Source organism: Trifolium pratense, linkage group LG4 (assembly GCF_020283565.1).
Source record: "Trifolium pratense cultivar HEN17-A07 linkage group LG4, ARS_RC_1.1, whole genome shotgun sequence".
Classification (NCBI taxonomy): Eukaryota; Viridiplantae; Streptophyta; class Magnoliopsida; order Fabales; family Fabaceae; genus Trifolium; species Trifolium pratense.
In genome coordinates this window covers 8,464,386-8,489,636 of record NC_060062.1, presented here as the reverse complement: position 1 = coordinate 8,489,636, position 25,251 = coordinate 8,464,386, and the positions used below count along the sequence as shown (strand labels likewise).

At 32.2% G+C, this 25,251-nt stretch overlaps 3 protein-coding genes and 1 long non-coding RNA gene across 5 annotated transcripts; 3 read left to right on the top strand and 1 right to left on the bottom strand.

The window, feature by feature from the left end:
* Positions 1 to 953: 953 nt before the first annotated feature.
* On the bottom strand, positions 954 to 3,912 carry LOC123924725 (pentatricopeptide repeat-containing protein At3g54980, mitochondrial-like). Its single transcript, XM_045977690.1, has 2 exons — positions 3,561 to 3,912; positions 954 to 3,530 (listed from the first exon to the last, which is right to left on the bottom strand). Exons 1-2 carry the CDS (start codon positions 3,669 to 3,671, stop codon positions 1,131 to 1,133), a joined length of 2,511 nt encoding a protein of 836 aa, XP_045833646.1. The 5' UTR covers positions 3,672 to 3,912; the 3' UTR covers positions 954 to 1,130.
* Positions 3,913 to 4,335: 423 nt separating this feature from the next.
* On the top strand, positions 4,336 to 9,612 carry LOC123921228 (isochorismate synthase, chloroplastic-like). Of its 2 annotated transcripts, XM_045973679.1 has the most exons (14): positions 4,336 to 4,571; positions 5,583 to 5,992; positions 6,121 to 6,238; positions 6,355 to 6,471; positions 6,651 to 6,797; positions 6,938 to 7,012; positions 7,116 to 7,184; positions 7,565 to 7,683; positions 7,793 to 7,850; positions 7,942 to 8,052; positions 8,175 to 8,259; positions 8,338 to 8,435; positions 8,962 to 9,054; positions 9,361 to 9,612. In XM_045973679.1, the coding sequence occupies exons 1-14, from the start codon at positions 4,458 to 4,460 to the stop codon at positions 9,415 to 9,417; spliced, it is 1,671 nt and encodes a 556-aa protein (XP_045829635.1). In that variant the 5' UTR covers positions 4,336 to 4,457; the 3' UTR covers positions 9,418 to 9,612. The 2 variants fall into 2 exon arrangements, with proteins under 2 accessions (XP_045829635.1, XP_045829634.1); XM_045973678.1 differs by having other exon boundaries at positions 8,962 to 9,396.
* A 1,917-nt stretch (positions 9,613 to 11,529) lies between these two features.
* LOC123921227 lies at positions 11,530 to 12,843 on the top strand. Its single transcript, XR_006814002.1, has 4 exons — positions 11,530 to 11,574; positions 11,932 to 12,037; positions 12,130 to 12,288; positions 12,461 to 12,843. It is a non-coding gene; the product is annotated as an uncharacterized LOC123921227 (long non-coding RNA).
* A 675-nt stretch (positions 12,844 to 13,518) lies between these two features.
* Positions 13,519 to 18,682, top strand: LOC123921226 (probable protein S-acyltransferase 16). Its single transcript, XM_045973676.1, has 7 exons — positions 13,519 to 14,042; positions 16,769 to 16,861; positions 16,943 to 17,044; positions 17,244 to 17,321; positions 17,405 to 17,503; positions 17,589 to 17,684; positions 18,080 to 18,682. The coding sequence occupies exons 1-7, from the start codon at positions 13,746 to 13,748 to the stop codon at positions 18,191 to 18,193; spliced, it is 879 nt and encodes a 292-aa protein (XP_045829632.1). The 5' UTR covers positions 13,519 to 13,745; the 3' UTR covers positions 18,194 to 18,682.
* Positions 18,683 to 25,251: the final 6,569 nt, after the last annotated feature.

Genomic DNA, 25,251 nt, shown 5'->3' with positions numbered 1-25,251 from the left:
CTGAAATCATCAACATTTAATTTCTCTCATGCTCAGAGGATTTAAAAAATTCAGATTAGAGAGATTTTAAAAATTCCCACCGCCATTTTCACTCTTATTTTCCGGCCACCATGGGTCGTGTATGGATAAACCGGACTGATCATTTGCTTTCCCTTGATATTAGCAATAAAACCCCTAAACTTACTTTATGATTGGAGAACCATCGTCAACGACCGACCACCTTGTCAAAACTTGTCTCCGCCGTGCCGGAATTAGTATTTTCGACCACCTCATTTTTTGTTGCCCACCATCATCAATCTATATATCTGCCATCATTTTCTCCTTTCTTTTATTTTAAAGTTAAATTGTTTGCTTATGGTTATGGGTATCAATGAAAACAAAGATGAATGGTATTTAATTATGCATATGTGAAATTGTAAATAGAAACAAATTTAATAAATTTAGGATAGATTTGGGATAAAGATCAAGATGCACGATAGAGTACTGATCTGAGGAAGAAGGAAAAAGAAAGTGTTGGTGAAAGAGGGCGTCATCCATCGGCAACGAAAGCAACTGCTGCTTGGTTGAGATGAAATGATCCAGGAAGAAAACAACAATCAAGTGTTTGTTGACCCACAATAAGATTCGGTGTACCCTTAAATCTAATAGTTAGGAGAAGTTGTGCACCATGCAAGACTTATCTTGCTATTTCACATTAGACAAAGCCTACAATCCATATATAAAAGGAAGCTAGAAGATTGTTAATATCACACCTGAATTGTGTGTCTCTCCGGTGCTAATATCCATACTGAAATCCGTGCTACAATGCGGTAATTTGAAACTCCAGTTACAAAAAAGCTTTATTCTCTGCACAATATCTGGCTCATGGCATTATTATGCTCTGGCTCATCACTTTTCCTAAGATTACACTAAAGGATACCCATAAATAAAATCAAAGAACTACAATTTCTATATGGAAGACGTCGTGAACAGAGTTTTGGTCCACATTTCTAGGTCTATAAGATACAAAATGTATGAAGCACCGACATAGACACAAACACAATACTGATACTGACATGTTGACACCGGTAATAATTTCAAGTCATTCAATAACTTTCTGCAAGACTCATTTGCAATAGAATACATTTGAATTAAACTCCAGCAAGAGTATGTGATACCTTGAGCTTTCCATTTACAAGAATATCATAAGTAGTATCATCAGGCACAAGACCTTTATCAAGCATCTCATCATGCAGTCTAAAAGCCTCTTGCAGATTGCCCTCCCTAAAATTTCCAGCAATTAAAATGTTATAAACAAGAACTGAAGGAGTTATATTATTCCGATCCATCTCCTTTAGAATCTTGCTTGCATTTTCTAGTTGACCATGATCACAGAGTCCTTTTATTAGAGCTGTATACATGACAGTATCAGGCACGATACCCTTGGAAAGCATCTCTGAGTAAAGATCTAAAGCAAAACTCAATTTGCCTTCTTTCAAAAGCCCACTGATCAATGTGGTGTATATCTGCAAATCACATGGAATGTTATTCATTATCATTTTCTGGTGCAAGTTAAGTGCTGCTTCCATATTATTCAAATGTCGGAAGCCGCTAATCATGCTGTTATAAACAACTGCATTAGGAGTCAAACCAACATCCAAAAGTTCAGTGAAGAATTTGCTTGCACTTTCCATGTCTTGCATTTTACATAAACCATCAATGAGAACACCATATTCAATAACATCTAGTTCCATACCCTTGTGTTTCATATCATTATGCATTTCCAAAGCACGATCAATCTTATTACATTTGCAAAATCCATTAATCAAACTAGTATAAGTGATAATATTAGGAGAAATTCCCTTTTCGCACATCTCCCGGTAGGCAGCAAGTGCAGAATCAATTTCACCTTCCTTGACAAATCCATCTATGATGCTATTATAAGTAATGACGGTGGGAACAAAACCTTTCTTGATAAAATCGTTCAACTTGTCCTGTGTCTTAGACACCTGGCCGGTCTTACACAAAGCATTTATAACGGTGTTCACTGTGTGGTCTGGAGGCGCAATATTTGCAGCCATCATTTGCTCAAACACAGCAAAGCCTCTCTCTGAATCACCCATTTTGAAAAAACCATCTATTAAAAGAGTGTATGTGATAGCATTTGGTTTCAAACCCCTTTCAAGAATATTATTCAACACACTATAGGCATCGTCCATGCAACCCTTTTTGCAGTGACCAAGTATTAAGTGGTTGTAAGAAACTAATGAAGGTGTAATACCCTTACTCATCCTCTTGTCCAATAAATTACAAGCCTCATTAACCTTTCCCATTTCACAGAGCCACAATAAAAGAATGTTATTTGTGATACCAAGTTCAACTGCCTCATCAAGCAATCCGTATGCATTTTCGAGCAAATCAAGCAATCCATTTTCGACCAAATTCTGTTTCCAGAATCCTTTCAACAGAAAATTTACAATTGCGGCAGTAGGCTGGATTCCCGAGAGTTTCATTTGGGTGTAAAGTTCACATGCCTTCTCCATATTCCCAATCTTTGAGCAGTAATTGATCAAAAGTGAGAACATACCCTTATTAGGAACAACACCACCCTCAACAATCTCATCAAACAACTGCAGCGCAAGATTCACATCTCCTCGCACACAATGCCCTTTCATCAAGCTAGATGCAACAACTAAGTTAGTACGGCTCACCATCTCATCCTTAAGCCTCAATGCCTCCGCAACATTTCCCAGCTTAACACAAGCAAGACTAACAGCAGTATACGTACCCTCACACGGCACCCACCCCAACTCTCTCATCTCCTTCAACAACTCACACGCCAAATTCAAGTCCAGCCGATTACAAGCCACCTGAACAACAATGCTATATGAAGCTGCATTAAGCTTCAACCCTCTAACCTTAGCCTCCTCGTAAAACTTCTCAGCCTCCTCAAATTTCCCCTCATTCAAACACGCATGCATAAGTAAATGTAAAGTGTAAAAATCATTACCTATACCTCTCTCAACCATTTCATCATACAATTCGCGTGCATCACTAATCATGTTCCTCCTAACCATAGCAGTCAAAAGCGTCCTAACAATCGAAATCCGAGGATACACATCATGCTCTAACATAGTTCTAAAACACTCAACAGCATCTGTAATCTTATCAACTTCAACAAAATTTCTCAAAAAATGGTTAAAAACCCGCAAATCCGATTCAAAACCATACCTTCCTGAACACTCCAACAACTGTTCCACAATTACTTTTGCACAAGGAATAGCATTACCAGAAACATAGTTGTAAACCAACAATTGAACATAACCGTGAGTTTCTTGATTTGAAGATAGAATCTGAAGCAATAAACAGAAAACATCAACGGTTTTAACAAACCCTCGTCTTCTTTCAACATTTTGGAAGAATTTAAGAGCTGATTTGGGTTTGGACTTATAGCGTAAGAGGGTGTTCAAGCTTTTATTTTGAGAACTGGGTTTGGAGGATTGAGATTTAGTTGAAATAATTTTCTCGGGTAAATTAGGGGATGAAATAATTTTCTCGGGTAAATTAGGGGATGAAATAATTTTCTCGGGAAAATGCTGTGTTGGTGGGGTAGTGGTGGAGAGTTGTGAAAATGGTCGAAGATTCTTCGGAGGGATTAAGGTAAAAATTTTGTTGGGAAACTTCATTCGCATTTCGACAAAAAAAAAAGGTAACAATGGCTAAAAAAATTTGATGTTTTTCAGAAAAAATAATGATTCATTTTCATTGGTTGTTTGAATGCATGAACTTGAATCATTCACTGACACATTAGGGATGGTGAAGAGATGGTGGTGATGAGTTATTCATTTTTCAACACGGCGGTCAACGGCGGGGAGAGTGAAGTGTGGTGGAGATGGATTCTTCCTTGCGAATATTTTTGTCTTCAAATAATTTCATGGGGGTAAAAGAAAGATTTGATTTTAACTTTAATTCAAAATATTTCTATGAAGGGTGAGGGGACAACAAAAATTAGATTTTTATAAAGTTGACTAATTATAGTATAACTTGAGTTCGCAATTTAAATAACAAACTACGGAGTATATTTTTTTAGATGTTGTATTTTTACGCGCTCAATACTTTAACTTGTGAGAAAGTTAAAATTACAATGACCCATTCTAATTTTGTAAAATCTTTGTAAAACTAAAAACTACAAGGTGTAATTTTTGAAAATTACAATAATATCATCATAATACCAAAAATACCCAAAAACATCTTATGACAATTGACCAATAGAGTAATTAATTAAAATTAAAATTGAATAAAGAACACAAACTAATATGGGCCCACCAAACCATATCTCTTTTCATTTCACTTTGAAACATCAACAACAACAACTCAAACCACCACTTTCTATCTCACTTTGTTTCTCAACTTAACTATTTAATTTCTTCTTCCAACATTTTCCTTCTCACTCATGTTCTTCCCTCACTTGTAAACTCATGGCTATTGCCACTACACACAAGTGGCTCCCAAACATCCTTGTACCTCATGTTTCAAAGAGACAACAACAACAATATCATCAACAATCTATGTATTTTATCCACCGCAACCATGTATGTTATGTTATGTTATGCAAACTACTCTCACTTTTTGTTCTTTCATTTTTATTTATTTTTTTGTCATGACCTTCATTTTATCCTTTAGATGTGGTGTAACAATTCTAATGTACTGTACATAAGAGTTTTTCTTTTTAACTATTTTCTTGTTAAATTTAAGGTTTTTTTTTTTAATATATTCAAGATAATTACACATAAATAAAAAAAAAAAAAAAACCCTTTCTGCGTGTTATTTGGATAATCTTTCGAAAAATATGTTTTTGTTAATACTCACTCTGATACATTTTATAAGAAAATTTCAATTGTTTATTGCATAATTAATATTAATGTATCTGGACTAGAAAAATGAAATTTACTTATAAAATGTCACAAATGTCACAATTTTTTAGAGAAGAGTCGTGTTATTAACTCTCTCGGCACCACATTAGGTTGAGAAGTGTGACTTGTGGTATTAAGTTAGGCCTCGTTTGTTATCGGAAAATGTTCTCTAACAATTGAGTGGACTAATTACAAAAATGTGACATTGTATTTAATCTGTTTAACATGTTAACCTGTTACTAAATATAAGTCTCTCTAGGAAGTCTAAAAATATAAACCCATTTTTCAAATTACTAGATTTAGCTGTATGTTAAATTGACTTATTTGAGCTTATTACTATCATAAGTACTTGTGGGACTGTGATTAGGAGAGCTTATGACATGTCCGTAAGTTTTTTTTAGCTCATTTCCATAAGCTCTCTAAGATGGCTTGTGAAACAACTTATAATTTACATGAAAACAATTTGACTTTATTTTGTTGTAGAAATAACTTAAACATAAACACACATATTACAAATATTTTTGCCATAAGCTTCTAATTAAGCTGAATTTGCTTAATTAGAAAGTGGATTTAGATTACCAAGTACCAACTTTGAAAGTAAATTTGCTTACTCTAAAGTGCTAAATCTTGATTCTATATTTTGTTCCGTGTCTTAAAGTTTAATAGTCTATTCAATTTTTGTTTGTTCAGAGACCAATGTGTAAGGGATGCTACCTTTCAATGAATGGTAGCAAAGAAGGAGAAAATAAAAGAAAAGCAACAGAACCAGTTGGAACCATAGAAACGCGAACATTATCACCAGTAGCATCAACTGCAATGGCTATGTACAGTCTCAAAATGGCAATTTCAGAGATGAAAGAAGACTCTCCATTTTGTACATCATCTGGTATAGTGAGAGTCGAGGTTCCTATCGAGGAGCAAGTCGAAGCCATTGATTGGCTTCATTCACAAAGCCACCTTCTGCTTCCTAGATGCTACTTCTCTGGTAGGAAACAAAAACCTGTCCCTGGAAATTTGGTTAGCATTGCCGGTGTCGGTTCTGCTGTTTTCTTTTCTCAGCCACAGCCCTTTTCTCATTTGGATTGGATGTCTATACGGAGGTAATTCATCTTGGTTCCTTGAAAATTTTCAGCTTTAAAGTTTGCTTTTTCTTATAATTTGGGCTCAACCCTTAGAAACCGACTTGTAAGGTAAAGAATGTTGAAAAATGGATTGTTTTACTCTGTAGGTTTCTTTCTGAGAGATGCCCTTTAATTCGTGCATATGGAGCTATCCGATTCAATGCAAAATCTAGAGTTTCATCCGAGTGGCTCGCTTTTGGTTCTTTCTACTTCATGATTCCTCAGGTGCATACATTGTGTTATTTCCAAAAAAAAAAACTAATTTGCTATTCCGTGTATGTTACTGTGTTAGTATTTATAGCATTGACAGCCAGAGATACCTAGCCGAAAAAAATTGACAGGTTGAGTTTAATGAGCTTGAAGGAGGATCAATGCTTACCATTACTATTGCTTGGGATAATGCTCTTTCTTGGTCATGGGAAAATGCAATCAGTGCACTTCAAGAAACACTTTGCAAAGTGAGTGTAAATTGATTGTGTCTTATAGATTATTAGGAGGAAGATTTGTTGAAATAATTGAGATACTTTTTACCATGTCTCTATTGTAGTTTTACGTTGAGTACTTTTATTTTCAATGCATGATCAAACATTGTTAATAGATTTAGTTGAGGGGTTAACCATACATCTTTTTGCTGCAGGTTTCTTCTTCCATTGTGAAGTATCCTAAGCAAGCTCCTCCAACATTGATACTAAGCAGCCATAACATTCCTAGTAAAGTAGATTGGAATGTTGCTGTTGATAGAGCTTTGCAGATGATAGGGCGAAATGATTCTTCTCTGTCTAAGGTAAACTACATCTCAATCATGCTTCTTCTTTTTTGTCCAAATTTTTTCTCTCCTGCTTCTTTATTAGCTTTTGTATTGTTCCTTGTGTTACAAGAAACCATTTGAAAAGCTCAATTTCTTCTGTCATGTTGCACACTCAGGTTGTGCTAGCACGGAGTACTAGAGTAGTGCCTACTGCTAATATCGATCCTCTAACGTGGTTAGCTTGCTTAAAGGTATTGGACTCTTCTTTCTTCTTATGTTTCCATCAAATTGTTCGGTGTTATCTTAATAATAAGCAGCAGCAGGTTTGTGATGTCTTGTTCAAAACTATTGTAGGTTGAAGGTGGAAATGCTTACCAGTTTTTCCTTCAGCCGCCTAATGCACCAGCATTTATTGGAAACACAGTAAGTATAGCATGTATGTGACTAGGAAGATTTTCATATTTTTCTGTAAGGTATGACTCGTAGTTTACTGATAAGTAGGTAGAGTTCAGTGAGAAACGTAGGCACAATTGGCCGAACTCTGTGATCAAATCTTTTGTTTACTATTTCAAGATATGCTGAAATATCGAAAAAAATATATACATGAAATGTATTTCGTATGATACTTTAAGTTACTATATAATTATGTTTTATAAATTTTGGTCAAAATAGCATAATTTTGTTTATCTTAAAAGTAATCATCAGGTGGACAGCATTTCTTGAAACTGTATTCTGAATTAAATCAGCAATGATACATTTTTCTCCTATGTTTCCATTTTAATTTTTATGAACTTGATGAATAGCCAGAGCAACTATTTCACAGAAAATGGCTACATATCACTAGTGAGGCTTTGGCCGGAACCCGTGCTAGAGGAGTGTCACTAGAACTAGACCATCAAATTGAACTTGACCTACTTACCAGGTTTACCTTATTGCATAGGGCGTTGTTTTAAAAACTGTTGTTTAATGCTTGTTTTCACTGATGCTTGTGATTTTTTCTTATTGTTTTCTGTTTGATTTTGGTCATACAGTCCGAAGGACGACATCGAGTTTACTATAGTAAGAGAGACCATAAGAAGAAAATTAGAGGCAAGTTTATTTTATCAATATGCTGTTTCATTTTAGACCTTCCAAGCTTAATCTGAGGATGAACCCTTTATCTACGCGCGTGTTTTGGCAGGTAGTCTGCGAAAAAGTTACAATTGATCCAAAGAAAATGATTAGAAAACTACCGAGGATCCAACATTTATTTGCTCAATTAACTGGCAGGTTAAGAAGCGAAGAGGATGAGGTAACCATGATACAGTTTAAGTTAGAAAGAGGCTCAATCTTTACAAACGAAGTAACTTTATTAAATTCATACCGTATAACTAAGGTGTTAAAATTTGTCTTTTTTCTCTATCTTTTTTTTAGTTTGAAATTTTGTCATCACTTCATCCAAGTCCCGCAGTTTGTGGATTTCCAACAGAAGAGGCACAAAATTTAATTGCAGAAACAGGTACGTTCATTTTGGATACGTTGTTGTTTCTGATTCAAACAAGTAAACTGTTCTTACTTTGAAACATGGTGTTCTCAGAAGTGTTTGATCGAGGGATGTATGCTGGACCTGTTGGTTGGTTTGGAGGAGGAGAGAGCGAGTTTGCCGTTGGCATCAGGTCAGCATTGGTGGAAAAGGTTAGATATATAATATTTTTAATGTCACATTCAGTTTGCATAGTTGAAATTTTAAGAAAATTTTGATCCCGACACTCTTCGAATACTATTAACAAAGTTTGATCATTCAGGAACATTAATTTCTTTTCTAAATTACTTCCTTGTCATTATATTAGTAAATATCTCGGAGACTGTAAACCAAAAAAAATATCTCGGAGACTATGAAATATCCTATTTTGAAAATTTCCCCTCTTAGGTTAGTCGAACGGTTTGTACAAATGAATGAAAATTTTTCCTCTTCTGTTGAAATTGATAGTTTAGCTTATGACAAACCCCTTTAGTCCCTTTGGCAAAATTATCGCAGAAAATAACGGTTTGCTCAAATTCTGTTAGACAACTGTGCTATAGCTGAAATTTGTCATTTTGTACTAAACAGTGTATAACGGAAAAATAGTAATTTGTTCTAATTCGGCTACATTATAGTGCTATAGATGCTATTTAACAACACCGCATGATGAATCATAACATGAGCATGTTTTTTATATAGGAACTAGGTGCTTTGATATATGCCGGAACAGGAATAGTCGAAGGAAGCAATTCATACTTGGAGTGGGACGAGCTAGAACTCAAGACATCTCAGGTGCGTTTATCAGTGCATGCACCTACCATTCACCACAAACGATTGCTAGCAAGTTTGTAATTCTACTTTGTTTCCTACAATGTTGCCAAATAGCGGCAACAGCGTAGCAGACTTTGGAAAAATCGCTATAATTATGAGATACACAATTCAGTACAAAGTCTTATAAGTCACTTTTGTGGTGCTATAGCACTGCAGCATAGCGAAATTTGAACAAAGTACTATTTTCTGTGATATGCGATTGACAACACTGATTTCTGAGCATATTTTATATGATACTAAATGTATGTATGTATATTTGTTTTGTAGTTCACCAAGTTGCTTAAACTGGACTTACCTCTCAAACAAAAAGTAGACTGTAAATGAGTTCCATGAACCATAAGATCGGCAGTGTTAATGATTATTTATGCAGATAAACTTCTTTGATAGTCTTTTGATCTGTTCCATTTATATGATTTTATGTAATATATGTAGAGCTTAAAATATTAATTATATAGTTCATTTTGTACTCAAATATTTATGTAACATTCTAAAATAAATTAAATAAAATTTTGATGTCTAGCTTCAAAGGTAAGAAATGATAGGCCATGAACGGTGATTGATGGCTTTTCTTTTTCCTATATCATTCGTTTACCTTTTTCTTTTTGTTTCTTTTCTAATAAGCATTTATGACAGAATATAAGATACAAAATTGTTGATTATTCGAATCTAACCAAAGATTAATTATAGGTAGTTTATTTTCATAAAGTGAGAACATTATTTCAGTGCCTATTGTAAATCTTAGTCACAGCTTCCACGTGATCAATTAGGCGAAGCCACAAATTCATTTTTAGTTAAGGAACCTCGTATAATATTTGAATTTATATAATTTATCTTTTTAAAATATGAAATATATATTTTTTAATATAAGTTTTTTTTACTAGTGTTCCTAAAACACTAGTTAACATGACACTTTCTTTATAGATGAGTGGTTAAGTGGTCACGAGATACTTTGTATCTCAATCATATATATTATTTATTCTCACATTCCAAGATTCATTATAATACATGAAAAGTGAGAGAAATATGTATTTGGTGGGTATCGTGTATATAATTGTTGGAGTTCTTTGTGATTGAAATGCATGACTCTAGTCGTATTTTGTTTTTGGTAGAGACTCTAGTCATATTTAATTCATGAAAATAAAAAATAAAAAAAAATTGTGATTTATCTAATATTTAAGTTTTATTTTAATTTAAAATTAATAATATAAATATTTTTTATATATTTTCTTTAATTTTTTATGAGATATATTTTCTTTAATTAACATTCTTAACACTTAAATTTATAAATTAAAAGTGAAATTATCAATTTTAGATTAAGTTCAAAATTAAATTATCGATTTCAAATTTCACATCTACCAATGATAGTGAATGTCAGACAAATTAATTGGTTAACATTCATTAACCGTCTTGACAAGTGAGCACGCGCACGACAACCCCATAGTTGACATTAACAAATATCCGCACTTCGCTTTATCCGTTCCAACTAATTCTATCCGACGTCCACCTAATAGTGCACTGCTTCTCTAAAAGTATTTCCTTGTAATAGACTATTTCCCTCAAATAACTAGTTTTATTTTTATCATTAGTTTACATTGCCTTAATGTACTCTAGTTAGGTTCCATTCTTTTGGACCTTTGTTTTCATGTTTTGTAACAGTGCCCTACTGTAAATGGTTAATTTCCGTAAAAGCTTTAGGTTGAATTAATGAAATCTTCTTGTTTCTTAATGCATTAAGAATTACTTATTCCATTCTTCATAGTGTAATTGACTGATGGTTGAGTGATTATGCTTTATTATAGTGTCCATTAATTTTCTCCTATAGATTCTGAAATATGCATTGTTGTTCATGAGCCATGTCTAAAGTATTGGTAAATTAGAGTAGAGTTACAACTATTGGCTTTAGTTTAATAATTAATAACACTAATTCTATCTGTGATAAGAGATCTTGATTATGACTTTTAATAATTCAGTAGTACGTACCAACAGGTTATTGTATAACAAAGTTCATGCTTCCATATTTAGTTACATATTTGTTACATTGTTCATGTTCATATTTGTTAACATTAGATCTCTTTTTGCTGCAGGTTTCTTCTTCCATTGTGAAGTTTCCTAAGCAGCCATAATATTCCTAGTAAAGTAGATTGGAATCTTGCTGTTAATATAGCTTTGCAGATGATAGAGCAGAATGATTCTTTGCTTTCCAAGGTAAACTACATATCAATCATGCTGCTTATTTTGTCCAAATTTTTTCTATCTTGCTTCTACTTTATTAACTTTTGTATAATTCCTTGTGTTGCAAGAAACCATTTGAAAAGCTCAATTTCTTCTGTCATATTGGGAACTCGCAGTAGTGTCTACTAGCTCTCTTAAAGGTATTGGGCTTTGGCCTATTTACCAGGTTTACTTTGTTTCGCAAGACTTTAGTTGTAAAAACTGGTTGTTTTATAGTAAAAGAGATCATAATTAAGAAGAAAATTGGAGGTATGTTTATTTTTGTAATTTTGAGTTGTTAGCATGTACTGCTTCTGTTGAAGTGTATACTTTTCAGTTTGCATAGGTTGAATTTTTCATAATGTCTCCACAGTCTTGAAATTTGGGTTGAACCTAATTCATCCTCACAAAATAGACTTGTAAATTGAGGGATTTCCGCCACTTATAAGCACAACTTAGGCCATATCTCCTCACAATAAAGGTTGCAATGAAGGTGCCCAATTAAGGTGGCTATGAGCAGACTGTAATTAAGAATAGTGGCCACATTTGGAATTCACACTTCACAAATTATGAGTCTTATTTGCTTCTTCGATTTTTATTATCTATCATTATTTGTTGGTATTTCAGATGGGGTTGCTTTGGATCTTAGTATATGAATTCATCTTTAATTATGTCGAAAAAGTACTGTAGGCTCTAATGAACTTTTCGTTGTGAAGGTAAACCATGAATGGATGTAAGGCCCCTTTGTCAGAACTCAAACATTCATATATGCTGCTGATGTTAACTCTAATATAAACTTCACTACTATTTATGAACTTTGTGCAGCTTAGCACACAAGCATGTTGATCAAAATGGAAATCTTCTCAATCCTCTACTCAGCATCATCTAGCACTTGAAGTAATCAGCTTGGTTGGTATGGCATCAAATTGTTCATCTATCTCTAGAACTTAACTCAAATGTGATTGATATTGATTGCGAAGGCAGGTATGTCTTTATTCTATTAGACTAAGATGAGTTTTCTCACTTATTATAAGTCTGACATTTTAGGTTCAATGTGCTAGATATCTTAACCTGCCTGCATCTCTTATATTTGTGTAATTAGAACAAGTATTGCAATTGTGTTACTGATGTTTTTAACCATGATGGGGGCGTGCAGGTTCTTTGTGGATGATTATGTCCCCATAAGGGTGTTCAAGAAGCGAGGATGAGAAGTCAACGAGCCAACGACCACCACACCCTACTCAGAGGAAGATACTATGCTCAAAATCAAATACAAGTTTTCAGAGGAAGAATGAGAATGAATTGAAAGGAAATGATAATGTGATTGACCCTAAAAGCTACAAGGAAGAATGTGAGTTCACACATAGATAACTTGTGGAACAAGCAACAGTTGTAACTAACTTGCCTAGTCGGCAAATTTGTTCGAGTACTCACGCCAAATCCTAACTAAATGGTAGCTTGTAATCTCGTGCAACTGTGCTTAGCTTTCTTTTCTTGCATCCTTTCTCAACTATAAATTAATGTAATTGTATTGATCTATTTTCATCCATAAGATAGAATTCATATTGCTCTATTTTTTTCTCTTAAGAATTTTTCTTCTTCTCCATAATATCAATCAATTATAATGTATATACGAGAGTGCGATGCGCACATTCACATCGATCGCTGCCTTATGGCATCTTCAATTGTGATATTGTCGGTCAGTGAGTAGGATTTGATTTCATCACTGTGTATGCCACAATATTTTTCACTTCCATTTTGGTCAATTGTGATTTGCTTGGAATTGAAAATTTATTGAAAACAAAAACTGATTGGTTTGAAAAAGGAAGGATGACCTAAAAAGAAAATGGATTATGTGTGACGCGATTACTCACTTGAACCATTGAATTTAGAATTGATAGACATGATTTCTAATTCATTTAAATGACTTGTAAGTTGAACCGTCTGATTCTCAATCAACAACTGATATTAACTACGACAGGAAACTATATGCTTTTTTAAATACAAAAATCGAGATTCCTAAAAAAATGCATACAAATCATTCATATTTCATTTTAATCTTTTAAAATGATATGATTAAATCAAAATTCATTCTTTATTTTAGGTTTCCTATTAACTTACTATAAATAAGTAAACAACAAAAAAGAAACCCAAAAGGGGAAAAAGATAAAAATAAAATATAATAAAATAACATAACAGCCCTCCCTTTACATTGCTTCAATCAACAATTTCAATATTCAATTCAATAAAGTAAGTAAAACTAAAAAAACATTATAGTATCATGAATTTAATTAAATTAAATTTAATTCATTAATTTATTTGTTGAAACAAACACAACACAAGTAAGCAAAACACCAAACCAAACCAAACCAAACCAAACCAACAACCTTCTCTTTAATTCATTCTCACGAAAACGCCGTCGTTTTGATAACGCCGGCGAAATGGCCGAGAAAGCGAAGCCGCAACAACAACAGCGCTTCGCGTTCTCGCTTCCGGTAACCGTCGTCGTTTCATCAATCGTTTACATTTACATTTCCACCATCTTCGTTTTCATTGATCGATGGTTTGGTCTTTTCTCTTCACCTGGAATCGCAAACGCCGTCGTTTTCACCGCTATCGCTTCGATGTGTATCTTTTCTTACCGCACCGCTATTTCCACGGATCCGGGTCGGGTTCCGTCTACTTATACACCTGATATTGAAGATAATCAAACCCCTATGCATGAGATCAAACGCAAGGTAACAACAACAACACTTCAAAATTGTCATAAAAAATTAATATTTTCAATTATTTAATAGTTATCATTGATTGATTGAATTTGTAAGTAGATATATCAATTAAATCCATTTGTTTTTTAGTTTTAGATAAATTTCATTTTTTTTAAAATTTTTTTAACTTTTATTAATTATATTAATTAATAAAGTGACATTTTGAGAATTTAGCTGATTTTTTTGTTCTTTTCATAATGATAGGAAAAAAGTGACATTTTGTTTCTGTTGTTGAGGAAAAGTGACATTTTTTTTCTTCATAATGATAGGAAAAAACTGACATTTTGCTTCAGTAGGAATTTTAGACACAGTATGAGGAAAGGGCTGCATTTTTAATTTTGGGGGGGAATGCTTCTTCTTTGGCTGGATAGTTAAGCGATATTAATGTTGTCTTGATCGGGTTTTGGGGTCTTAGTAGCGTTGCACTCACTTCATAATTATAATTGTTAATATTGTAGAAAATAGATGTTGAATCCGACTTATGTGCACACACTTGCAGTTGCGTTGTGAAGATATTGAAAACCTTGATATTGTAGCCACATAATTGGCGCCGCCACATAATTGGCGCCAATCCCCTGAAATGCTGTTGTCGTATAGCGGGCAGGGGTATGGACACACGATTGAAGTTTAGGGACATTTAAAAAAATCTGAAGCTACTTTCTGTTTGTTTACTATCTAAAAAATCAATTTTTTTTTTTTTAAATGTGAAGCTCCTACATGGCTACACCTAAGTTCCTTGTTATTCAAGAGAAATAGATTTTATAAAAGCTATTAGGATTAGCTTTTCATTTCAAGGCTAAAAATGATTATTTTAACAAAATGATTTTCCAAAAAAGTGATTTTTTAAAAAGATAAAAGTGATTTTTTTTAAAAAAAAATAGAATTTTTCTTAAAAAAACCCTGTAACAAACACACCCAAAATCATCTTCATAACTAATTGTAAAAAACAAAGGCAACTATAAGTTGAGGGCATATTCGGGGTTTTGACATAAGCTTCACTATAGTGGCTACTAGCCGTTACTAAAAAACGCAACACAATGGGGTTTCACTTAGCACCTACAACCTTATGGTTGGGCAGAGAGAATCTTTTCTTCTCTGAGGAGCAATAACTCGGGTTAGAGGGGACTTTCCTTCTGTAATCCATCATGAAAAGATTCGCTCTGCCCAACCATAAGGTCGTAACTGAAAAAAGATCCAGAATCCTTCTTCACACTCCCGTTGTCTGTCTTATATAAAGACTGAATCACCAAGATTCCCCTCGCTACAAATGCGGTAACAATATTCTCGCTCACTAACTATCTCTCTTGACCTCAATCTATTTCTTATAGAATATACCTATGTGTCCTATCAGGTATGCCAAAAATCATCCAAAATAGATTAAGGTTATTACATGCTAATGTATATATGTATGAGTAAATTACCTATACAATTTGACGGGGTACCTAGTACACAATATTTATATTTATTAAAATATAATTATAATTTCAATTTTAAATTAAACAAATAAAATTATTCCAAACGTAATATTAATCTGTACTTAAAAATATATGAATTTTTTGTTCTGAAAGTTTATTGTAACATATACTCAATCTTCAAATGTAATATATGTGTTTTTTTTATTAATTTAATTTAGTTAAATAGTTGAGTTGCAGTTGTATTGATAATCAATGTTTCATTATATAATTAATTAAAGTGTTAGTAGGTAATGGGCATGACTACTCATACTAGTACAGGACAGATATTTAAATTGTTGCTCACACTAGTATAAGACAGACAGTATAAACCATATTTTTTGGTTTTCTCTGTTTCCTAGGCCAATATGATGTAAAAGAGAAGGTTTTGTGCCGATTTTCATCTTTTTGTGAAGAGACATTTTGTTTATTTGCAGTTACTTAGTACTTACAGATCATATGCATTTCGACACCTGTGTCTGAGTTTAATGCTTTTGGTTCCATCGTTTTTTTTAGCTTTAGTAGTTTAGGGGCCTCATCTCCTAGGTTATTCATCTTATACAATTATCCTGGTTATGCATGTGCTGCTTTAAGACCTGACCCTTTTTAAGATACCCTTTACTCTCTCTTTGCAACAACAACCAACACAATCAAACCTTTCTCACTAGTACAATAGATGGCACTATAAAGCCTTGTCTTGTAGTAAGTTTAAAAGATAGCCTATTTATCTTTAAATCTCTCTCAATGTTGTCAAATAGTGACTATAACGTGACAGAATTTGAACAAATCACTATGTTCCACGAAATGCTATTTAGTACAAAGTGTTATCAATTGCGTCATTTCTACCACTACTTTTTGCGACCTGCAATTGACAACACTGATCTCCGTTAAAAGTTTAACCTATAATTTTCCTTGGTTACTCTTTAATTCTAACTATTGTACTATCTTCCATCTAGTCCATCCTCCTTAGCAGTGTTTCTACCAGTTTCTGGAATTTAAGATTAAGTTGAGAGTTTTGTTACTATTCTATGCTGATCAAAAACATTTTTTTGTGTCCTTCATTCAATCATATTAGTAAGAGGTGGCTTATTTTATATAACATTCTTTTTCGTTGCCAATCACGTGGCTGAAAAGGAAAAATATATTTATGATCTTTCAATGATTCCCATAAATATGTGATTGTCTATTAATGTTGAACATCATGAAAATTAACTTTCATGTACTTTTTTTTGGAATTGTAAGCAGGGTGGAGATTTGCGATATTGCCAAAAATGTTCTCATTATAAGCCTCCCCGTGCACATCATTGCCGGGTTTGTAAAAGATGTGTTCTACGTATGGTATGCATGATCTAAATCATGAATCGAGGTTATCTTTGATTTTTTGGATAATGACAAAAAGTGTTTTCTATTGGTTGTAAGGATCACCATTGCATTTGGATAAATAACTGTGTCGGTCATGCAAACTACAAGATCTTCTTCATTTTTGTCATGTATGCTGTAGTTGCATGCATTTACTCCATGGTATGTTCGTTTATTTTATTATCTGCATAAGTTAGTTTTAATAATAGTTATCAATTTCCTACCAGGTTGTAGTTGCATGAATGAAATCTGTGGCCTGATTTAGTTTTCTATTCCTTTTGGTATTTTTCATGGTGTGATGCTAAGTTTGATAGTTCTTGTGTTGATAATCTTTTTCGTTCAATATTGCTTAAATTTGTAGGTCTTACTTGTTGGTAGTCTAACTTATGATGGTTTATCGGATGAAGAGAAAAACGGCGGCTCTTTCAGAACTGTATATGTATGTTCTACTAAAAACAATTATGTATTTGTTTCAGTGAAGTAAAAAAATAAAAATTTCTCATGAAGTTAACTTTTTTGCAGGTTGTTTCTGGGATCTTACTAGTCCCCTTATCTATAGCATTATGTGTTCTTATAGGATGGCATATTTATCTCATCCTACATAACAATACCACAATAGAGGTTATTAATTGCTTTTAATTCAAAAATGTTATTTTATTTGACCAGACTGATTTCGACTTTCTCAAATAGGCAGTTGTGTTGGCAGTATTATGAAGGAGTGAGGGCTTTGTGGCTTCAAGAGAAGGGTGGGAGTATCTATAAACATCCATATGACCTTGGCCCATATGAGAATTTGACATCGGTAAGAATTGAAGATTAGAATATGATTGAATTTAGCTATAAGGATATCGATACAATACAGCAACTAAGGTTGGCTAACTCTTGGAGTATATGAACGGCTATGTAAGGATATCGATATCATACATATTAACTAACTCTCGGAATATATATTCATGAACGGCTATGTAATTAACAATTGTAGAAAGTCTATGCCGGTTAAATGAAACTGATTATGTGAAACTATATGTTTAGACTTACTGAAACTATATGTTTGCATCTCTTTATCAGTGAATTTATCAATTATTAGAATTTGCAATTTTATCCCCCCCTTATTTTTCATTTTCTTTTATTTCAAAGCAAACTTAGAAGCTATATCTACAAAATGTGAGTCTGAGCTTCTGTTTTATTTTGTTGCAGGTTTTGGGACCGAATATCCTTAGCTGGCTGTGGCCAACGGCAAACCATATAGGTTCTGGACTTCGGTTCCGCACTGTCTATGATCTCTCAAAAGCTGCATCAACATCGAAATGAGTTTTCACATTCCTTTGCAGTGGTATATTAACATTTGTTGAGAAGAAAAATTATGTGATGACACTGCTGAATGACTGGTAAGGTGCTATCTGCTATCCCAAATTCGAAATATATAGATTAGCCTTTTCACAATTGCTGAAGTGTAGGTGTTGAAGAGCTGTATGCTGCATATACCTGAGGCAATTATGTAATGTATATGCTCATAAGGATATCGATAACATACAGTTTTTTCTTTCTCTGTTTTTTTTAACCGTTTGTTAGACATAGAATAGGCTTCTTTTCCTCCGCTCCCCATCTTCCGGTCTTGTTAGGTTTTGGATGATGTCGGGTTACAACTGTAGAGTTTTGTTGATAAAACTAATGTACAAAGAAACCAGCTCATCAAAGTGCTGTGCTGTCAAGGCATTGCTTAACCATTGTGAAAAGTTGTATTTTAGAACTGTATTTTATGTATCTTAAAATTGATGAAATAATAACATAGTTATATTACATCTTTGTTGTTGATAGTAGTGCTATTGTTCTTTTGTCATTTTTATAAGCTAGTTTGTATAAGCCTATAAGGTGGTTGGTGTTACCATGTTTGTATTCAAACCAACATAAAAATGAAATTATTGCTGATGCTGGTTTTATGATAACTATTTTGATTTTGAAATTCCATCCAATCTTCAATCCTCAGCAATATGCTACAAAGGCATTTTTATCCTTCTGCATGAGGGTGGTTGTGTTTTTCTTTAAAAAATTTGTTGGTGATACTTTGTTATGCAGTCCACATTTTCTATTGGGTCTCTTCATTTCAATTTAGGCCCACTGTTATGATGTATGCTTGGATGGTTTCTCTCCCGACCCCCCTCATTTCTTTTCTACCCCCTGAATTTCCATTTTTGCCCTTGGGGGTACTTCGGTTTATACGAACTGAATTTTTTTGTCATGCTAAAAAATTTCGGTTTATATAAACCGAAATATTGTGTCCCAAATTTTTTTCCAGCTTTCCTGCATAAATTCTGCATGAGACCCTCAACTTCCACAATTTATTTGAAATACTAAACGATGTCCGATTTGAGTAAACGACCACTCGTTGGAAAGCTTAGGGTGTCAAGAATACAAATATAATTTTTGTTTTGAGGGTTAACTATCCAATTGGTTCAGTTTTACTAAATAATGGGTACTGGTACAGAAACATAGCATAAATTTTTCTCAAACTTGTAGGTAGATTTTCGCATACTATACTTAATGAAATTTAACAATTCAGGTGTCAATCTTGTATTAAATTTTGTCTTCTTTACACTGGATTAAAAATCATTAGCATGCGACTTATATTCAGAGAGTTATGATAAATTTACCACAGGTATCTCTACAACATTTTGCAGAAACTTTTCTCAAACTTGTAGGTAGCTTTTCTCATACTATACTTAATGAAATTTAACAATTTCGGTGTCAATCTTGTATTATATTTTGTCTTCTTTACACTGGATTAAAAATCATTAGCATACGACTTATATTCAAAGAGCTATGATAAATTTATCACAGGTATCTCTACAACATTTTATAGAAACTTTTCTCAAACTTGTAGGTAGATTTTCTCATACTATACTTAATGAAATTTAATAATTCCGGTGTCAATCTTGTAGTAAATTTTGTCTTCTTTACACTGGATTAAAAATCATTAGCATACGACCTATATTCAGAGAGATATGCTAAATTTACCACAGGTAGCTCTACACGAATTTTCACATAAATTTTCCTTCTTTTTGGGGGGTATATGTTATTTCGGTTTATATAAACCGAATTTTTTTTCCATGTTTAAAAACTTCGGTTTATATAAACCGAAGTTTGTTGGCAAAAAATTTTCATACTGCAAGGGGCAAAATGGGATTTTTGGGGGGTAGAAAAGAAATGAGGGGGGTCGGGAGAGAAAAGTTCGTATGCTTGTGCTAATTGTATTGTATTTTCTGGAGAACTTTCTCACTCCCAGATAATCGGATTGGATTACAAGCAGGCAGCAGTTCAGAACCGTAAGATTAGATGGTTCATATTTTAAGCCAGTTTTTTTATTTAATATAAAACTCTCAGATGACATCTGAATTGTCTATTAGTGACTCCATGACCGTACCGATTTTGGACTGCATAGAATCCAAATCTTTAGCTGATGAGATTGTTAGAACTTAGAAGTCTGGAACACAATTATATTTGGAATTTAAAATTTGAATTTACTTAAACAAGTTTTTTTTATTCCGACAAAATCTAAAATAGAAGTTGTTCTTTGTAAAAAATTTAAAACTTTTAGCCATGCTCAAACATATTTTCACTAGAGAATATTTGTTCCTATTACTCTCTCCGCAGACTTGGTCCTTTTATAGTTTTGCATGTGGGCTAAGAAATAATAAAGATTCATAAGTAAGATATTTTTACCATTATTTATTTTATTTACAACGGAGCAGATGATCGAACTCATGATCTCATACATATTACTCAAGTTCCTCACCACTAAATTAAAACTAGTGGATTATTTTTACCATTACGGAAAAAAAAATTAATGATTATTTTAGTTTTTGAAGCTGTTTGTTATAGCTTATTTTAGAAAAAAAGATCATTTTTTTAATAAAAATAATCACTTTTAATTGTTTTGCGTTCGTTTGTTACAAATTTTTAAAATAATCAGAATCTAAAAATGATAAGCTACTAAGAGTAGCTTATAAAATAATAGATTTTTTTTAGATGAGAGAGAAAAGAAATGTATACAAACAAACTAAAGATTATTTTATAAGTTATTTTTAATTAAAAAAAATCACTTTTATAAGTTGTATCCAAACAAACTAAATATTATTTTATTTTAAAAAAAAAGTGATTTTTATTATATTAAACAAACACAAAGTACATTCAACTTTTCTAAAAATCTCTAAAAACTAATCTCTAAATTATTTTACATCAAAATCACAATTTTTTACGGACCCTTTATAAGGATACAAATGATAAAACATCATTAATTATATTGGTTTTAGCAATACTCATCGGAGTAGATATTTTGCATTCTTCTGAATTTCCTAAAATCATTGGTTTTGTATTAAACAATCCATAATTCTTTAGTATACAAGCATAGACTATAAAATTATTGTATGCTTAGATCTTAATCAATTTGTTGCCTGATCCGATGTGTAATCTTTTTCATGTAGTGATCATTTTATTTGACAATTCGTAAACATTTGTGATTAAAAATTCAACTATTGATTTTTATTAAAAGTAACACTTTTTTTGGTTAGATTATTTGACAAAAAAAAAAAATCCTTTTCAAAGTAAGTCCTACCTAACATATTGAACACTAAACTAAAAATAATAAGTCTCACAAACATACAACAAAAAGTGTTTAAATAGTGAAAATTAATTGCTTTATTTTATACTAGTTCTTTGTAGAAAATTGTCATAGGACACACAACTCTTCTACCAAAGAAAATCATCACCCAATTATATATATGATATGAATTTATATTCGAGAACATTATTTAAATAACAACTTAGTAATGAAGTAGAACTAATAATTTCTAGTCGTAAAAAACATGTGTCACTATCAATATATATGTTTATATTTATTTACAACATGTCACTTTTAGGTTGGCTTGGCAAGGAATGAGCACGGTTGAAAGTGCTTTCTGCGTCAAATGATTATTATTCTATGTATACTATTACTGTTGAAAGCTACTATTAATTTACTAATTGGAGATGTAGAAATTAAAAAATAAAACAAATGCTTTATAGTTTATTTATAGCTTTAGTAATTTTTTTTGTGTGTCCTTATCATTGGTATTTGTGGTATCAATTTCCTAATATATCACCTAATGGAGTTTAATCTAGCCACATCTATTGGTACTATACGGAAAATGAAAACGTTAAACCACTTTTAGTACTTGAAACGTGATTTTGGATTAAGTTCATTTTTTTATGTGATTGATTTTATTAAAAGTGAATGTGCATGAAGTACAAACTTTAACTAAAATTTATAAACAACTTAATCGATTCACATAATGTAAACTTTATGATGTCTAAAAAAAGTGCGAGACCTACAACGATTTTACTCAATAAAATAGTGAGTATTATGGTGCGTTTGATCTGCTAAAAAATATGAGACTGAACATGACAATTTCTGCTGTACTGTGTTTGATTTTAAAACTGTTCCTGGTACTGGACAAACTGGAGGCCAAGGGACAGGACAAAACTTGAAATTTTTGTCCCTCACAGAATCACAGGACAACTTTTTGTCCTCAGCACAAGTTGTCTAAAATACCAATATAACATTTTATCCACCAAACATCGTACAACATAAAGTTTGTTCAATACCTTAAACGTTTGTCATGTGTTGTTCTGTCTTGTACTGTCATGTACTGTTCTGTCCAGTATTTATATCTTGCAGATCAAACATACCCTTAAAGAGTGTGTTTTTAACACTTCTCATAATCGATCATTTTTCTAATTGTATATTAATCAATTTGGTGATGAGTTGGTTTGGTTTATGTTTCCCCTATTATTTTATACTCTTTATTTTTCTATTAATATATTTAAGGTGTTACATAGGAATTCCATTCTATATATACCCCTTTGCTTAAAAAAATATATTTGATGATGAGTATGAACTCTACACAATAAAGCTAGAAACAAAATCCTTTCCGTCAAAAAAAAAGTTAGAAACAAAATCAACAGAATCCTATGCTTGATGTGTAATCTATCAAATCTAAGAACTTCCCATGCCCAAAGCCAAAGGGAAACATAAAATATTGTTGGGTTATGGCTTTCTCTATTATGTGTCTATAGTTTATTTCTTTCCACATCATATGTTATACCTTTCTTAGTCAACAAACTTTACTTAAGGATCCCAAAACTCCCTTTTCCTTTTCTTATTGTTTCATACCACCAATCACCTTAATGGAAGATGAAAAGCTCCAATTATATGCACATATAACTATATTCAAGTGGAAAATGGATTGAGACTAAAGGCTAATAATGGAGTTGGCAAAGAGTTTCATATTTTTTGTGCATAAAAAAAGTGAAAAATGAATTTTTAACCTTCAACATTTCTAGCTATCGCAATCTCAACTATTATCGAACAGTTAGAATTTAATTAAATAGATTAGCTCTCAATTTATAGAAGTTATAATATAAGTCGTCATATCTTTGTCAAAATATTGATATCTACTGATTGCAAGAAATACGTCACTTTACAACGCTACGAAATATCTAACTCTACTAACGTGAAACAAATTATAGAATCTAATGGTCTTAATAGCATGATATATATGTCACCATTTTCTATAACTTATATGTCACCATTTTTGTACTAATATATGCAACATTTCAAGTTGTTATTGAATTTATGTTTTAAAAAAAAAAGTGACATCAATAGTATGTAATTATTTTATTAAGCTCACTAAAAAAAAGTAGGCTGCTACAAAAATGCAACCAATGAATATGTTGCACACACAAACAAACATAGCAAAATTAATAATCTTAATTTAATTAACAATAATGAACATTATTAAAAATGAAATATCACAATCAAAGCCAGCCCAGGTGGTTGGAATTATTGGGGGTATGGAAAGATTGAAATGTAGCTTTCAAAGACACACAACAAAGAAGTATACACCTCAAACTCAAATGCTAAGGTTTTGACAAATAAGTAACCATCCTTACTTTATTTTAAGCATTTAGTGACACAGAAAGAATCAATAACACCCTATTTCTCACTTTCCAGCTTTTTTCATCTACTTGGGTTGTACTTTTCCATAGCATGTAATTTTTTGTTCCAAGTATTTGATGCCAATGAATTAAATAATGGAAGCATAAGCACACAAGATCTACATGGTCATTTTCACCCATTATTAACGGCACAGTCTTAGTTTATTTATTTTATTACATGCATATAGCTGTCAAGGGTCCAAGTTTTCAACTACTCAACTAAAGAAAATTACAACTTTAATTCTCGAAAGTTGGTCAAGTTAATAAGAAGTTGACTTATGTCTTTTAAGAAAGTGAATTAAATTTTTATTGTCCGTTTGAAAAATTTATTAGTAGATGATTTATAAGTATCTGCATTGGCATTTTTTGAAATTAAAGGTCAACTCTGACCTTGTGTGAATCCCCTTAAATTTTCTTTATAGAAACATTATTTGATTTTATAATAACAAAGTTTAAAATAAATTGTTAAATTTAAATTGTTACTTTAGTCTTTTTAGTTGGTCAATTTTGTGCAAAGAGGTTAGATTCTTTGTTTTTGGTGTGAACTATTCTACATGTTCTACTATAATGGATTGCATTTGGCCATTTTACACTAATTAAGAAGAGATAGTAAATTAAAGAGAGAAATAATAGTGATTTTACTAATTTATTCTTATTAATTATTGATATAGAGAGAAAAATAGATAATAATAATAATAATAATAGTAATAATAATAATTAATAATCTAAGTTTGGTGTATATATATATAAATTAGATGGTATACAATTGGAAGAAAACAATTAACATTAACATAACATTTAAATTAAAAGTGGTACTCTTTTTGTGACAATATAAGAGCACTTTCACTTATGCAATCCACTATGGATGACTTAAGTTGGTTCCAACTGCCATGTCACTTTAAAGCAATTCAATACTTTTTTTTTCTTTCAATAGTCAAATTCTTAAAAATTTATAATACGTTTCACAACTTTACAAGTTAATATTTCTATTTTTTGCTTTATTTCATTAGTGAAAAAAAAAAGAAGCGAAGGATCGGTCAATCGATCAAATCACGATTGAACTCGATGACTAATAAAATAGTATAAATAAATAGTATAAATGTGAAACGTACTAAAAAAAATTATATTATTGTTTTTTTTTTTTAATAAAGACTAAGATTGAAACGGTCGAACCCGATTCAACCTGATCTGGTTTGGTTCAATCTAATTAATTTAATGTGATTGAGAAAGAACAATAGTTATTGATTGACAAATTGAGCGAGTTCAATGATTGACAAATTGAGCGAGTTCAATCAGTTAAACTGACCAATCCGATTACGACAACACTATCAAAAAAG